The sequence below is a fragment of the Eschrichtius robustus genome, chromosome 3, assembly GCF_028021215.1.
Source record: "Eschrichtius robustus isolate mEscRob2 chromosome 3, mEscRob2.pri, whole genome shotgun sequence".
Taxonomy (NCBI): domain Eukaryota; kingdom Metazoa; phylum Chordata; class Mammalia; order Artiodactyla; family Eschrichtiidae; genus Eschrichtius; species Eschrichtius robustus.
The window spans coordinates 14,942,436-14,958,827 of NC_090826.1; the positions used below are offsets into that span (position 1 = coordinate 14,942,436).

Sequence of the window (16,392 nt, forward strand, 5' to 3'; positions counted from 1 at the left end):
TAGAGTTGGGAACCGCACGCGGAGCTCTCGGTGGGGCGCCCAGGACTCTGGGATCCCCCGCCCGCGCAGGAAGTCGCTCTGGAGACTCGAGAGCGCAGGCGGTGGCCGGGCAGGGAGAGGCGGGCCTCAGCGCAGATTGGGTCAGGCACGCGCAAGGGCAGCCCCCGACGGCCGTCCCAGAGGCCCCAGCGCCGCCGAGGTCCTAATAGGCAGCACCGTCTTCCGCCGCACGTGGCTGCAGCGCGATGCCCAAATCCAAGCGCGACAAGAAAGGTGGGCAAAGGGGGTCTTGGGACCCGGTGAGGAATTCGCGGGCTGGCTGTCGCCTGCGGTAGGGGCTTCGCGGGGGAAGCACGGGGGTGGGGGCTGGAGCCGGGTCGGGTCAGGGAGCGGAGACTGCTTTGCCAGGCCTCCAGAGTTTCTCCGAGGCCGGCTGGTCGGTGAACAGCCTCTGAACACCCAGGCTGCGCCCGATCTCGCCTTGGCCCACCTTTTCCTACCTCAGTCCATCTGTCTTAGCTCTCCGCGCTCCCCCCACCCTACCGCCTTTCCCTCAACCCAGACTGATCCCTAAGCATGGTGTTGTGTACTTAAAGTTGCTTCTGTCTGGCATGCTTGTGCTCCGGTCTTCGTATGGCTGGCTCCTTCTCAGTTGGCAGTTCGTAGGATACCTCCTAAAAGAGTATTCCTGACTACCTCTACTATGGTGGGTCTCTCTCACTCCGGCTCTCTAGCACATTCACTCACCAAATTAGAGAGGGGCCTGGCACTCTCTAGGCGTTGAAGGATACAGCAGTTACAACAAGGAAGGTCTAGAGCCCTCATCAAGCTTAATATTTTAGTTATGGGAAGTATATCCTCCCAAGGTACCGAAAATCGAATCAGTAAATTCAGATAGTGATAAGTCCCATGGAGTAAGAGTGAGAGAAAAAGAAGTTGATATTCTTTTGTGCAGTGTGGCCAGAGAAGGTCTCTGTTGAGATGACAAATGAGCAGGAACTTGAAGAAAGTAAATAAGCAACCCATGGAGTTACCTGGAAGGGTGGTGGTCCCAGGAGAGGGAACACGAAGGGCAAAGGCCCTGAAGCGGGAGCACGTTTGACATGTTCTGGGGCAAGAGGCCAGCGTGGCCAGAGCAGAAAAGGAGGGAGAGGGAATTGGGCAGAGTGTGTGCGGCTTGAAAGACCTTTGCAAGGAATTGGCTTTCACATGCAGGTGAAACGGGAGGAGAGAGCTCGAGCAGAGGAATGATGGGGTTCACCTTTACTTTAGAAAGATCACCCTAGTTGCTTTGTTGAGAATAGACAGGGAAGGTGGGGGCAGTGTGCAGGGGTGGAAGCAGCGAGACTAGCAGTAATCCAAGAGAGCATGGTGCTGGCTAGGTCCACAGTTGTAGCAGTGGAAATGCTGGAAAATGGACAGCTGTATTTTGTTTGCCCTCCTGTGCTGCACTTGCCCCTGAATGGTGTGATTACCTTTCTAGATGTGTGCTTCGTGAAGAGGGACTGACTGAGTGCCAGGCAGGATGAATAAGAAGTGGCCTCCTCCTGGGACCCAGGGCTTTGCATTTGATGCTCTGTTAATCGTTTGTGGAATGATTGGGTTCTGTGAGGGAGCCCTGGTCAGATCTGGCAAATGCCAAACCCTTCTGGTTAAGGGGCAAATTGGGCCCCAGCTGTTGTTAGAGAAGAGGTGCTTGTCCCTCCCCAAAGAGGCGTTGCTGCATCCATGGGTCCAAACTGCAAGACAGCGTGTAGCAGAGGAGATACAGTCCCCAGCCCAGAGCAGCCACAGATGGTCTCTGTGTACCACAGCAGCACAGGGACGCGCCTCAGCCAGCAGCTAGCTCAGCCACAGGCAGGGCCCCCAGAGCCCACACACCTCAGTAGGGGGTTTTCACTTCTCCTCAGGGGAGCTAAGGAATACCTGGTTTGTCTGAGTAACAGGAAAGGTGGGAAGGGACCTTCAGGCTCGGGAACAGTAGCAAGTAGGCACTCTGGGGACCTGGGAGTAGCCTTGCATGCCAGAAGTGGTGGCCACAAAAGCCGTGCTACCTTTTCTCAGATTGGCTTGGTCCAGCTGGGCTACCAAAGGGGGGAAGAAAGAGTCTCCAGGACATCCAGATTTGTCTCTCATCATCTCCCCTTTTTCTTCTTTGTATTAGTCTCCCTCACCAAAACCGCTAAGAAAGGCTTGGAACTGAAACAGAACTTGATAGAAGAGGTAAGAGCGTGTTCTTTTTATTTTTCCAGACCTTGTATTTAGTTTATAAACGTGGGTGTAGGGCTGTTTGTCAGGGAAACATACTGTTTGGAAAAAAAAAAAAGCCAAGGTGCTGATCCAGCCCTTTTTCCTCCAGCAGCAGCACCAATAAAAACTCCCATAGTGATGGTTTCTAGCTTGATTGAGCCCTTCCTCTGCCCTGCACGGCACTGTTTCACATGTGAAGCACCCCTGTGAGGTAGATGCGAGGGGATGTTATCGCTGTTTTGCAGTCCGGTAACTGAAGCTTGCAGAGGTTTGTTAGTCTGCCCGATGTCAGAAAAGCCAGGGAGTTACCAGGTGTGGGTAAACGCACCAAGCCACTGTCTGCACTGCATCAGGCTGCAGGCTGGGTGAGAGCGGAGTTTCCTCCGGCACAAAGATGCCATTTTCCTTGAGACCACTTCATCGTGGCTGCAGCCAACAACGTGGGCACCGCAGGGCTCATGAGCCGCCTCCCCTTATGCCTAAATGACAAGACTTTACATGTCTCCATATAGCAGGAGCCTTCCTAGTGTAGCTAAGCTTCTAGATCGTCAGCAATTACTGGACAAAGCAAAGAGAAGTGGTCGGTTGCACTGGTGGCCACCGTACGTCGGAAACCTGGGGAGACGGTGGGCTCTTGACCCATGGCTCAGCTTCCCCCGCACTTTGCCGTCATGCCTGCTTTGCGTCAGGGCAGCCCCTGTCCTTAGTATCCTGGCTTCAGTAGCAGAGGCAAGGAGGAAACAACCAGGTTAGAGGCTCTAAACATCCACAGTTGTAAGAGACCTGGAGCAGTCTCTTTCCCACTTGAGGCCAGAATACTGCCCAACCTCTGCTGCCCGTTGGACTCCAGAGCCCCATGAATTGTCCTGCAGCTTCGGAAATGTGTGGACACATACAAGTACCTCTTCGTCTTCTCCGTGGCCAACATGAGGAACAGCAAGCTGAAGGACGTCCGCAGTGCCTGGAAGCACAGCCGGTGAGTGGGCAGTGGGAGAAGGGCCTGAGTGCGGAGGGGCCAGGCTGCTTGCAAAGCACAGGGGCAGTTAGTGACCTCGGTCACAGGTGGCACCTTAATAAAGACAGAGTGCCACGCCCCCATCCCGCTGAAGGGCGCTTTTTAACTGTTAAAGTTTGTCTCGCGTTGGGGGGGTGGGGGGCGGGTTGAGCGGTGACCTCTCCAGGAGAAGGGGCTCCCTGAACCCTGGGGTCTGGTCCCTTAAGGAACATCCCACCCATTCTGGTTCAGACCATTGAACAGGCCTCTTCCACATATCCAGACGCACTCACAGTGCTGAGACAGAATGTGAGTTTCAGGGTCTGTGCAGGAAAATAATGAGAGGGACCCTGGGCTGGCGACAAAGTGAGCAGGGCTGCGTGGAAGAGTGCAGCCTCTGGCCACACCTTCTGCTACAAAACAGCCTGGGCCTTGGCTTGGGCTCCAGGGACTGAAGCTGGTTTGCACTGAAGTGAGGGCAGGGCGGGGCGCTTCCTTCACAGACCCCTCTTTTTCTCTGTAGGATGTTCTTTGGCAAAAACAAAGTGATGATGGTGGCCCTGGGTCGAAGCCCGTCTGACGAGTACAAAGACAATCTGCATCAAGTGAGTCTCTGGCCCTCACAGGGAGGGGCCGAGGCCAGGCTGCCTTCTCCACTGCCGTCACATGATGCACACTGCAGCCATCTGGCCCGGGGTCGGCTTGAAGCTCGGTTCTCCTTTAACCTCCAGACCCAGAGAGTAGTGCTGCCCCCCTCCAGCTGTGACCAAAAATGTCTCCAGGTGTTGCCAGATGAGGGGGGCGGGGCCGGCAAAATCGTCCCCAGTTGAGAACCGCTGCTCTAATGTGACCGACCCCGCCCCACTTTGGTTCTGTAGGTCAGCAAGAAGTTGAGGGGTGAAGTTGGTCTCCTTTTCACCAATCGCACTAAGGAGGAAGTGAACGAGTAAGTGCTCTGGAGGAGCGGTGGGAAGGGAAAGGTCGGCGAGGTCTCCGGGGAGGGAATAGCCCAGGACTTTGTACAGTAGAGGCACCGAGTAAAACCTGGTTCCTGGTTCCTGGAATCCTGTTACTGAGTCTCTGTTCTCCCAGGCTCAGAGCTCCAGGCTGAGCTGAGGAGGAAGGGACGTGAGGCGAGGCCCAGGCGGAAACCTGCCCTCCTGCCCCTTCTCTTTCCCCTCAGGTGGTTCACGAAATACACGGAAGTAGACTACGCCCGAGCTGGGAACAAAGCCACTTTCACCGTGAGCCTGGACCCGGGGCCCCTGGAGCAGTTCCCGCACTCCATGGAGCCACAGCTCAGGCAGCTGGGCCTGCCCACGGCCCTCAAGAAAGGTACAGGGGCGTCCCCAGAGCTGAGAGGTCACAGCTGAGCGGCCGAGAGCGCAGGTTTCCAAGCCAGACAACTCCCCCCCTCAGCCCCAGTTTCCTCCAGCCTCCGTTTTCTCATGTGAAAACAGGACTAAGCGCCCGCCTGACAGTTGGGGTGAATGTGCATAGCAACTTACAGCTAGAATACAGCAGTTAGGGGGCACGGAAGGGAGGAGGAGCTGCTGCCCCACACAAACCCTCCTGGGCGGCTGAATGCTCACTGGTGAACCCCTGCCCCGGTGCTGCTGGAAGCCTGGGGGCGGCCCTGCACAGGCCGCTGTGCCAGAGTAACTGCCTGGGGGCCCCCTTCTCTGCAGGTGTGGTGACCCTGCTGTCCGACCACGAGGTGTGCAAGGAGGGCGATGTGCTGACCCCGGAGCAGGCCCGCGTCCTGGTGAGTTCCCCCCGCCCCGGGCGTCCGCAGCTGCAGCGGGAGGGGCCGCAGACTCCTCTGACCCCACTCGCTCCTCTTGACCTTTGGGTCCCTTTCCCTCTGGCAGAAGCTTTTCGGGTACGAAATGGCCGAATTCAAGGTGACCATCAAGTACGTGTGGGACGCGCAGTCCGGAAGTTTCCAGCAGATGGGAGATGACTTGCCAGAGAGCGCGCCCGAGTCGGAAGGAGAATCAGAGGAAGACGACGACAGCTGACGTGCACTTGGGACGGGACCTCCGGGCCTGCTCCAGGTCTTGTCTGGACTGGACCGTGTGGGGCTGCCGCTGCCCTCTCGGGGGAGCAGCCGTGTATTTTGCTGTGGATGCACACAAGGGAGGGTGACAGGGACAGACTATTCTTCTATAAATGATGCAACTTTGTCAGCAGGGTGTCTTCTGCAAAAGGGACTTTTCTAGGGAAAAACCCTTGGGTTTGGGCTTTGGTTTGGACCCCCAGGATTCTTAGTTCACCTCAAGCCAGTTTCCAGCACTGGTTGCTGTGTGACCACTGGCTGGGCGGCCCTGGGAGCACAAGAGGAACCGCCTTCTCCTTTACTCTGGCCCTTGGCGCCCCTGGCTTGAAACTGGGATTTGTTTGAGGAAAACAGGCACTCTGCCTGCCACTCTCCTACCCCTACTCTCTATTCTCTTTCCCACCCCCAACCCCCAAAACCAGGGCCGAGAAACTTGGGGGTGACCAGGAGACAGGAGGTGTTGGCTAAAGCAAGAATAAAGCCACTGCCGAAACTGAATGAATGTAAAAAACATTCCACTGCATCCTGGGAGGTTTTAGTCTTCTGGGTGGTGGCTCCAGGTGGTAGGTTTTTGCCCAGATTGTTCTGTCTATAAGTATTTAATGAGGTAATTCTGAACGAGAGAAAATCTACCTCGTGGTGTATGGCCCTCTTTTTCTGTCGCGTGTAGAAGCGTGAGGGCCACCTGCAGCCCCAATGTTGAGAGGTCACACTGGGTTCAGGGCAGGAGGCTGGGAGACCCTCCCACCACCTCTGCCCTTTGAAGACTAATCCCTACTCCTGCCCCCTTCTCACCAAGCCTGTGGGAGGACGAGAAACAGCCTGCAGGCTGCAGAGGAAACAGATTCACCAGGTTCACTGTGGGCCTGGGCTCCAGCCAGGTTAGTGCCTCTTTATTCAGACAGGAAACGCCTGAGTAGATGCAGCCCGGGCCTTTTTACATGATGAAGGCAGCTGGGAGTATTAACAAGAACATAGGAGACAGTCTGTGACCTGGGACTGTGAGGAAAGAACTAGCTACATAAAGCAGCTTAAAGTCAAAACTGACTGGGTGAGAGGATAAAAGACGAGACAGATGAAGTGGGTCCTTTGCCACCCCAAGTCAGGACTAGGCCGAGCGGAAGTAGCTGGGACATTCGTGGGCAGACAAGTGCCAGGCCTGATCAAAGGCCTGCATGACGGCCGGCTCTAGGGGCTCTCCCTCAGCGGCCACCAAGGTCTGTTCTAGCTGCTCCAAGCTGGACATGCCCAGGATGACCGCGTCCCCCTGAACGCCCTGCAAGGGGAGACGGCCAGACGTCAACACACTAGTGCACCACAGTGACCCCAGTCACACACACACCCTCCCGCCCTGCCCCTGCCAAGACCTGCAATCCAAAGTCTATACCTTATATTATTCTGCACAGAACTTAAATTGCCTTCAAACAGCTCTAAAGCCCTGCTTCCCTAGACGCATGCAGGCAGATCTGAGTTCCCCTCTGCCGCTCAGCAGCTGGGCGGGCTTGGGTTAGTCATGTGACCTCCCTAAGCTTCAGGCTTCCTTTACTTTGCAGGGTGGTTGTGGGATTTTTTTTTCTTTTTTTGGCCGTGTCTTGCAGCATGCAGGATCTTGGTTTCCCCAACCAGGGATCGAATCCATGCCCCCTGCAGTGGAAGCGCAGAGCCACTGGACCGCCAGGGAATTCCCTAAAATTTCATAAAGTACTTTGCTTCAGGCCTAGCACTTAACAGGGGCTCAAGAAAGAGGCACCATTAGTACGTGATGCCCAAGTTGGGGGAAGTTGTTGGGAAAGCATGATGGCAGGGAGAGGGCAGCCCTGCCATGGACACAGAGTTGGCCTCTGCAGAGCAGGCAGCCAGAGACAGATAAATGCTAATGCTGAAAAAATGTAGGTTTCAGCATCGCACATAGCTTCTGCCCTATCTCATGTAGCCACAGTTAGGTGAAGTGGCCTCTGAGCCAGTTTACTCATACATAAAGTTGGGATAATTATACTTACTAGGGCCAGTAGTGTTTGTAATGTCACACTTAATAAACTTCTCTAAGAACAGGAATTCCACCCAAAAGACCTGGGCCATGGAGACATTTCAGAAGAGGAAAAGGAGTAATCCAGAAATCACAAGATAATCATGCAGCCCTCTCTTCTACTTCCTCCTTCCTACCTGGAGCTGGGAGTGGTGGTACCTCCACCAGAGGGTGGCTGAAGTCATGCTGGGGGCGCTGGTGCCATACGCAGCCTGCAGGGCCTTCCCTACCAAGGCAACAGCCTCGAAGTAGTGCTTCCAGAAGCTGGGTGGGTGGAGAGGGTGGCACGGGTCAGGACACTGGGATTCCTGCAGGACACTGGTCCCTGAGGCACTGAGGGACCAACATCTCAAATGGAGGTTTCGTTTCCCTGAGCAGCAGAATGCATGTGGGTTTCTGGGCCCCTCACCGGGGTGATTTCAGCCCAGTGGTAGGAGCAGCGGGGATGCAGTGGGCAAGGATCCTTGCATTGAACGTCCTCACCGGATACAAACGATACAACTCCCCAAATCAGGACCCAGGAGTGTCTACAGCACCACACCTTTGTGCCCCGGGTCACAAACAGGACAAGTCCTGGCTCCAGTCCTAGCTCTGGCCTTGGCTCAGTCACCTGCCTTTGCTTATCTGCTCAGTGAGGAAACACCCCGAGCGAGCCCCACACGGTGAGTGCAAAATGTAAAGGAGATAATGGACCTGCAGTGCTCTGTCAACTAAGTAGAGCAGAGGAGGTGAAAACCATCAACCAAGATCCTCCAGGGGTGAGGCCTAGGCGCTGGTGGTGTGACAAGCTCCTTGAGACACTGCTTAGGGCAATGGCTCCTAAACCTGGCCAGACAATCAGAAACCCTGGCAGGGGACTTCCCTGGCGGTGCAGTGGTTAAGAATCCGCCTGCCAATGCAGGGAACACGGGTTCGATCCCTGGTCCGGGAAGATCGCACATGCCGTGGAGCAACTAAGCCCGTGTGCCACAACTATTGAGCCTGCGCTCTAGAGCCCATGAGCCACAACTACTGAGCCTGCGCACCTACAGCCAGTGCTCCACAGCAAGAGAAGCCACCGCAATGAGAAGCCTGTACACCGCAACGAAGAGTAGCCGCCGCTCGCCGCAACTAGAGAAAGCCCACGTGCAGCAACGAAGACCCAACGCAGCCAAAAATAAATAAATTAATTAATTAATTTTAAAAAGTCCTGGGCCATTTCAACAAAACTAGCAGTGGAGCCTTGGAAACTCAGCTTCTATAAATCTTGAAAGATTAGGAACTTTCCAGCAGTCCACAGATAATGTCTAAATTTGATAAATTAAGGAATAGCAGTAAAGTGTATGCATCAGAGATCTCACAGTAAATGCCAGAGGGAAGGAAAGCTGTAGGAGTTAAAAAGCATCACCTTGGAGGAGTGTGACTTGGAAAGGGCTTGCTTCTAGCTGTGGGCATGTATAACTTTAATAACTTTTTCAAACTTGCAAAAGTGAAAAAAAGGAAGGGAAGAAGGCTAGTCCCAACAGATGTTCAACTATAACTTTAGACGTTGATGACAGTGTTATTGCCAAGAGTTTACAAAACTTAGACCCAGTTGCCCCAGGTGACAGGCCAGCATCAAGCCCCAGGAATCCCAAGTTCCAGTCCAAGGTTTCTTCTCCCGCTGTGGGCAGGGGGTAGGCTCTTCCCAGGGAAAAGACATAGTCTTACAGACCTGGTGGAAGGTCCAGAGCACTACGCATTCCCAATCCAGGCCCCCAATCACTCCCCAGAGACACTGGCAAAATTTTAGGGGTAAATTTCTCAGTAAAGCTTGTGGGAATCCAGGGGCAAAGGTCTGAGCACAGGGGGAGGGCCTGGCCCCCAAGGAAGCAGCCCCAGGGACTCCCCATTGCAGACTAAGGGGACCCATGCCACCTCCCACCCTGATGCAGCCCATCCCCAGCTCACCGATTCCTGTAGATCTCTGCCCAATTGGTCCCAAAGAAGTGGCCCACAGGTTGTTTCCCATCCTTGTCCCCATACTTGTACTTGCCAGTCAGCAGGCCCCCTGCGGGAAGGCTGTAATCAGATCCCTTGGCACTGCTCCCAGAGGCTGCTCTGGACCGGAAGTGGGGGTGATGGTGGGGGACCCAGGAGGGATGGAGGACCCAGCCCAGCCTCCTGTCAAACCCCTCCCTGCTTCCCAGGTCTGGGACCAGGCATCCCCAGGGTCAGGAACAGGCAGAAACATGGCCAGGAAGACCCTTCCACCCCGGGGCGAGCCCGTCCCCACAGCAGCCCATACCCCATACCAGCCAAAGGGTTTTAGGCGTAGGACCTCAGTCCTGAGGCAGGGGAAGAGCTCCGTCTCCACTTGCCGGGTGGTGGCGTTGTACATGCCCTGCAGGCAGAAGGGCCAGCTGGAGAGGGCGCATGGGACCCCACATTTTCCGGTGGAGAACCTCAGTTCAGACCTTAACAATTAGGCAGATACTTAGTGGCGCTGGTGGAGAGGGCTCATGCCCAAGGAAAATTCATTCCTTCAGCCAACATTTCTGAGCAACACCTGTGGCCTGGATATTGGATTTCCATCCACAAGCCAAAGGACAAAGCTGCTGCGCTCAGAGATTTAATAGTGAGGTAGAGTGTTAACAAACATACTCAACAAAAGAGACAATCATAATACGCTAGTAAGTTCTGTGACCAGTGCCTGGCAGCAAGTAGGTGCACAAACATTTGCTGAGTGAATGAGGAGGAGAAAAGGAGGACCTGAGATCTCAGGCTCCTCTGGGCTGTCAGGAAAGGCTTCCAGAGGAAGAGGCATCTAAGTGAGACCTGGGCACTCCTTCCAGGGAGAGCAGGGAGGAGTGTTCCAGGCTGACTGCAGAGCGAGAAGCAGGCAGGAACGGGAGCCAGAGCTGGAGAGAGCAGGCGCCTGTTTGCCAGGCTGAGGGTACCTGGGAGCCATCAGCCTGTAGAGCAGGGGAATGGCTGCTATGGAGAGGGCACGGGGAGGGGGGAGCCAAGAGGACCCAGGATCAGCAGGCACCCAGGAGACAGAGGCCTCTGCAGCCCTGGCCTCACCTGGTACACGGTGGGCAGGATCCAGTTGTTGCTCTTGCACAGGGTACAGATCTCGGCCACTTCCCAGGCGGCATAGTTGGAGAGGCGAAGCTCCACAAACTTGCCCTGCGGGGGAGAGGCCAAGGTCAGAACCCACTGCAGCCCAGAACACCAGGAAGGAGAGACTGGCTGGGGACCCTGGGAGTGGGGTCTGTCCCCAGCTCTGCTCTGGGACAGCCCTCGAGCCTCCACTCTCCTAGGCAATGACAGGCCAAGGAGGGGAACAGGGGGGCCGCCCTCACCTCCTGGTGCAGCTGGTGGCAGGCACGCAGCGTCTCTTCCATGGGGGTGCCGTGGTCCGGCAGGTGTAGGTAAAAGAGGTCCACTCGGGGGCACTACAGCTGCTTCAGTGACGTCTCTAGCTGGGACCAGAGGCTGTGAGGCTTCAGAGACTTTTCACCCACTGGATTGGCCTTGGTGGTGATTTTCACTTTGGGAGGAGAGAAATGGAAGTCCAAGTCAGTTTACCAAACGCTGGAGAGGGTCTAGTGTAATGGTTAAGAGACAGACCTGGGTTCACACCCCAGCTCTGCCAATTCGAGCTCTGTGACCCTAACCAAGTTATTTAACCTCTCTGAGCCTCAATCCCCTCAACTGTAAATTGAGAGTGATATCTTGTCGGGAGGTTCCAAGGATTGATCAGAACTTTGATAGATTTGCTCATTATGAGCTGCTAATGTTATTACGATGACTATTTACCAGGCAGCTGGGTGTGCCACGCCCGGTGCTAAGGGCTGGATGAGGAAGGCCAGCACTGGATCCCTGCCCTCAAAGGCGCACAGTCTAAGGGGCCACTACAGAGTAAGTGAGGCCGGGGTAAGCACAAGGTGGGAGAGGAGCCCTGGGAGTTCAGGGAAGGCTTTCTTAGGATCTGAATCTCCAAGGGCAGTCTGGGGCCACCCAGAGGCAAGAACGTGGCGTGTGAGGAGCCATGCCTGCGATCTCATGGATCTAGAACACCAGGTCCACGGGGGACACAAGGCAAGAGAAGGGGCCACAGACCAGATGGATACAAAGGGCCCTGAGTGCACCCCTTAGAATCTGACTTCAGGGGGCCACGGGGAGACTCTGAACACTTTTCAGCCAGCGAGCTAAGTTGTCAGCTTTGCAGTTTTGAAAGATGACTCTGAATGAAGCACAGACAAAAACCTCAGGGACAGGTCTGGAAACAGGGCAAATGGCAAGGAGACTGCGGCAGGAATTCAGGAAAGAGAGCAAGAGGCCTCAACTGGGGCCCCAGGGAAGGAAAGGCAAGATATTTCCATCAGAGAAATAACCCATTGAGAAAAGGCTGGTGTTGTGCCACCTGTGTGAGTCAGGAGTGAGTTAATCAAATACTTTTCTCCCCGCCCCCATGAAGAATCCCAGGTGGGAGCTTCCCTGGTGGCTCAGTGGTCAAGAAGCCACCTGCCAATGCAGGGGACATGGGCTCGAGCCCTAGTCCGGGAAGATCCCACATGCTGCAGAGCAACTAAGCCCGTGTGCCACAACTACTGAGCCTGTGGTCTAGAGCCCGTGAGCCACAACTACTGAGCCCACGTGCCACAACTACTGAAGTCCGCGTGCCTAGAGCCCAAGCTCCGCAACAAGAGAAGCCACCGCAATGAGAAGCCCACGCACTGCAACGAAGAGCAGCCCCCACTCGCCGCAACTAGAGAAAGCCTGCGCACAGCAACAAAGACCCAATGCAGCCAAAAATAAATAAATAAAATAAATAAATTTATATTAAAAAAAAAAGAATCCCAGGTGGCTGGAGTGATAGGTGAGGGGAAGGTTCTCTGCACGGCTCACACTTGGAGAGTCGCCTCAGCAGGCCAGACCCCTTGAGATGGGAGAGAGCAGGCTGGAGGGTTGGAGGGCTACTCATTGGAATTTTCCCTTCTACCATCTCACCCCCTCAGCCCTCACCCCTTCTTGATGTTAACTTCAGATCTGAGATTTAAGAACTTTGGCCCAGCTAGTTCCAGCCTGAAGGAGGGAAGAGAAGGAGGAGTTGGAGAAGAAAAAGCAATCAGAAATAAGACCAACCTAAATGTCCATCAACTGATGAATGGATAAAGAAGATGTGGTACATATATGCAATGGAATATTACTCAGCCATAAAAAAGAATGAAATAATGCCATTTACAGCAACATGGATGGACCCAGAGACTATCATACTAAGCAAAGTAAGTCAGACAAAGACAAATATGATACCGCTTATATGTGGAATCTAAAAAAAATGATACAAATGAACTTATTTACAAAACAGAAATAGACTCACAGACAGAAAACGAACTTATGGTTACCAAAGGGGGAAGGGGCTGGAATAAATTAGGAGTTTCAGATTAACATATACACACTAATATATATAAAACAGATAACCAGCAAGGACCTACTGTATAGCACAGGGAACTACACTCAAGATCTTGTAATAACCTATAATGGAAAGGAATCTGAAAAAGAATATGTATATACATATTTAGTTATACATATATATGTATATGTATGACTAAATCACTTTGCTGTACACCTGAAACTAACAACATTGTAGAGCAACTAGACTTCAATAAAAATTAAAATTAAAAAAAAGAAAGAAAGAAAGAAGACCAGAGTTGTCACAGAGAGGCATCAGGTGATCTAGATAGCATATGAGATGCATGCATATTCTCGTTTTGTTTCAGATCTGTGCTGTGAATCATTTCACTCTGCGGAGCCTCAAAGTAAAAGATGGTACATGGTGCTAATGATACTACTACTACTACTAATAACAGTAACAGCTAATATTGCTGAGCCCTCACTATGTCCCTGTGAGGCACGTTATAAACACTTCAGATGGCATCAGACTGATGACAGATGTCCCTCTGCCCCCATACACAAACCCTCCACTTAGCTACGTCTGCCTGTTCCAACACCCTCAGCACTGCCAAATCTCATTGTCTTTGCACACACTTTGCACACTCACTGTGCCCACCCGCGCAGCCGGGAATGCCCTTTCTCCTCTTACTCCCCCTGGAAAACTAGCAGTTCTTCAAGGTCTGACGTTCAGTTTTCCGAGTGTTCTTCAGTGTCCCCTCCCAGGAAGTGGTCCCTCTTCTGGGCTCCCCAGCCGTCTCTAGACTCTGAGCTCCCTGGAGTGGGTTAGTGTCAATTTCCCCTCTATGGCCTCGGACGGAGGCTGGCACAGAGAGGGCAGTTAGACACCATACCACCACCACTCTCCCATCCCAGCTACTGCCTATAGCTCCTGCGGCTCCCAGGCGCGGCCACCCTGGTGAAGCGGGAGGCACTGCCAACTGAACGGCGCACCCGGAGCTCCACGGAGCAGTCCACCGCCCAGAGCAACGAGGAAGCAGATCCCCGCCGGTTCCAAAGCCTGATCTGGGACTATGCCAGGAAGTGCCAGGGAGATAAGGGCAGGATTCCTGCAGATCAGGACCGCACCGGGCACCTGCGGGGAAGGGGAAGGGGGCAGGGGCTGCACAGCGCCAGACTCCGTTTTCAGTCCCTCCGAGAGGGGCTAGCCAAGTCGTTCCAGGCTAGACCAGGGTTGGGACGTTGCTGAGGGGAGGGAAAAGGAGAGGAAAAGAGTCAAGACAAAGCACTGTCCGGCTGTCCGGGGCTAGATGTGCACGGAGCCTGAGGAGCGGGGTGTTCACAGAGCTGCGGGGTGGCCAGTGGAGGTCGGCGCCCCGGCAGAGGGTGAAGCTGTCGGTCCTGACCTCGGCCGGTGCATGGCTCGGGGAAGGTAAGGGGGACGGGGTCCGGGTGCCAGGAGTTACCTCTGCAGTCGCCACCGCCCAGCCCCAGCCCCAGGCCGGCCAGGATGCTCTCGGACGTACGCTAGGGCCGTGTCTATCTCGGTGTGGCCGCACTCCCGGAAGAGGCGCACGGCAGCCCCATCTCCATGGCACCCAGCACGGTACCTGGCCGGCCCGGGGGGACAGAGGCTGCCGGCGGGGGCGACAGCAACCGGGACACTGCGGCGGCGGGGGACCTGCGATAACCCAGTGAAGCGCAGCCGAGCGTAGCACGAGGCCCGGCACGCGCGCGCGCGCGCGCGAAGTGGGCCACCGCTTTAAGGAGGGGGTCGGGCCCCGCCCACCGGCGTTGGGGGCGGAGCGCGCGGAGGGCGGGGCAAGGGAAGTACGGCGAAAGGCTGCGCGGCGCCCCTCTCCCCCACGCCCGCGGCTCCCCGCCTCCCTCGGCTTGGCTCGTGAGCTGCCCTGGGGTCCCTAAAATGAGGTCTTGGCCCAGGGGTGGTGCCCTCAGGGGTGTCCCGCCACCTTGCAGGCCCCAGAGGTCGGCTCTGTGGTTCTCTCGTCGGGACTTGCCAAAGGCCCCAGCCCGCGTCAGTATTAAAGTATTGAAAAAGAACTGTCAGCTTCGAATCCTATACCCAAGCGAAAACACCTTTCAAAAAGGAAAGCAAAGTAAAGACTTTGTTCAGACAAAGGTTGGGGAGAATTCATAGTAGCCAGCTCTCACTAAAGCAGATATTTAAAAAAATTCTTTAGACGGAAGAAAAGTTGGATTTACACACACAAAAAGTGAAGAGCGCTGGAAACGGTAAACGCGAGGATGAATATAAAAGACTTTTTCTCATGTTTAACCTTTTAAACAGATAACTGAGTTTTCATAAAGTTAAATATACAATTACTGTATGACTCAGCAAAAACTACACCCCGTCAATCTTCATGAACCTACATATAAAAACGTTTGACCAAGCGAATACAGTGATGTATAAAAAGGATAATACATCACTTCTCAGTGAATTTCATCCCAGGAATACAGTGGACTTTATATTTGAAAATCAATCAATATAGTTTACTATACTGACCAAAAAGTAAAACACATATGATCATCGCAATTGATGCAAAAAAATCATTTAACAAAATTCAATACCTATTCATGAAGAAGGAGGGGGAAAAAAAAAGAAAAAAAACTAAGAAGAAAAGGGAATTTCCTCAAACTGATAAAGGGCATATACAAAAAACATATAGCTGACATTACATTTAATAGTGAAAAAACTTTCCACCTAAGATTGGTAACCAGTCAATGATATCTGCTCTTACCCCTTTTATTCAATGTTGTGCTGGAGATACTAGTTATGCCAACATATTTCAGTGTGCGTGCGTTATAACAGGCAATTTCTTACATAACTGCAATGCCATTGTCACACTAAAAAAAATGAACAATTCTTTTGTGTCACTTAATACCACATCCATATTCAAATATCCCTGTTTTAAAAAAAAGTTTCAGTTGGCTTGAATTAGGAACAAACATGGTTTACACATTACATTTGGTTGTTATATTTCAGAAGTCTATTTTAAACTTCAGCAGTCTCACCCCTTTTTATGCATTTGCTTATGGAAGAGGCCTATTAGTTGGGCTATAGCATGTCCCACATTCTTTTTGCATAGTCATAGTTTCATTTAATTTGTTCCTCATATTTTTTGTCAAATGGAAGGTAGTGCTAACAGCTAGATTATATTCTAGCTCACCTTTTTTTTTTTTTTTTGGTAAGAATGCTGCATCGGGACTTCCCTGGTGGCGCAGTAGTTAAGAATCCGCCTGCCAATGCAGGGGACAAGGGCTCGAGCCCTGGTCCGGGAAGATCCCACGTGCCATGGAGCAACTAAGCCCATGCGCCTCAACTACTGAGTCTGCGCTCTAGAGACAGTGAGCCACAACTACTGAGCCCATGTGCTACAACTACTGAAGCCCACGCGCCTAGAGCCAGTGCTCCGCAACAAGAGAAGCCACCGCAATGAGAAGCCCACGCACCGCAAGGAAGAGTAGCCCTCAGCTCACCGCAACTAGAGAAAAGCCCACGCGCAGCAACAAAGACCCAACACAGCCAAAAATAAATATTAAATAAATAAATAAATTTTAAAAAAAAAGAATGCTGCATCAATGGTACTGTATACTTCCTGATGCATCACATCAGGAAGACACAAACAGCATGGTTGACCCACTCCTAATAATGCTGAGAGCAAG

At 53.3% G+C, this 16,392-nt stretch overlaps 1 protein-coding gene and 1 pseudogene across 2 annotated transcripts; one reads left to right on the forward strand and one right to left on the reverse strand.

The window, feature by feature from the left end:
* The first annotated feature begins 6 nt into the window (after positions 1–6).
* Positions 7–5,801, forward strand: MRTO4 (MRT4 homolog, ribosome maturation factor). 2 transcript variants are annotated; one of them, XM_068539040.1, is made up of 8 exons: positions 7–273; positions 2,165–2,223; positions 3,123–3,226; positions 3,768–3,849; positions 4,123–4,190; positions 4,428–4,579; positions 4,933–5,009; positions 5,116–5,801. In XM_068539040.1, exons 1-8 carry the CDS (start codon positions 246–248, stop codon positions 5,263–5,265), a joined length of 720 nt encoding a protein of 239 aa, XP_068395141.1. In that variant the 5' UTR covers positions 7–245; the 3' UTR covers positions 5,266–5,801. The 2 variants fall into 2 exon arrangements, with proteins under 2 accessions (XP_068395141.1, XP_068395142.1); XM_068539041.1 differs by lacking the exon at positions 7–273 and having other exon boundaries at positions 3,060–3,226.
* A 356-nt stretch (positions 5,802–6,157) lies between these two features.
* On the reverse strand, positions 6,158–15,566 carry LOC137760517 (aflatoxin B1 aldehyde reductase member 3-like; annotated as a pseudogene).
* Between the last annotated feature and the right edge of the window lie 826 nt (positions 15,567–16,392).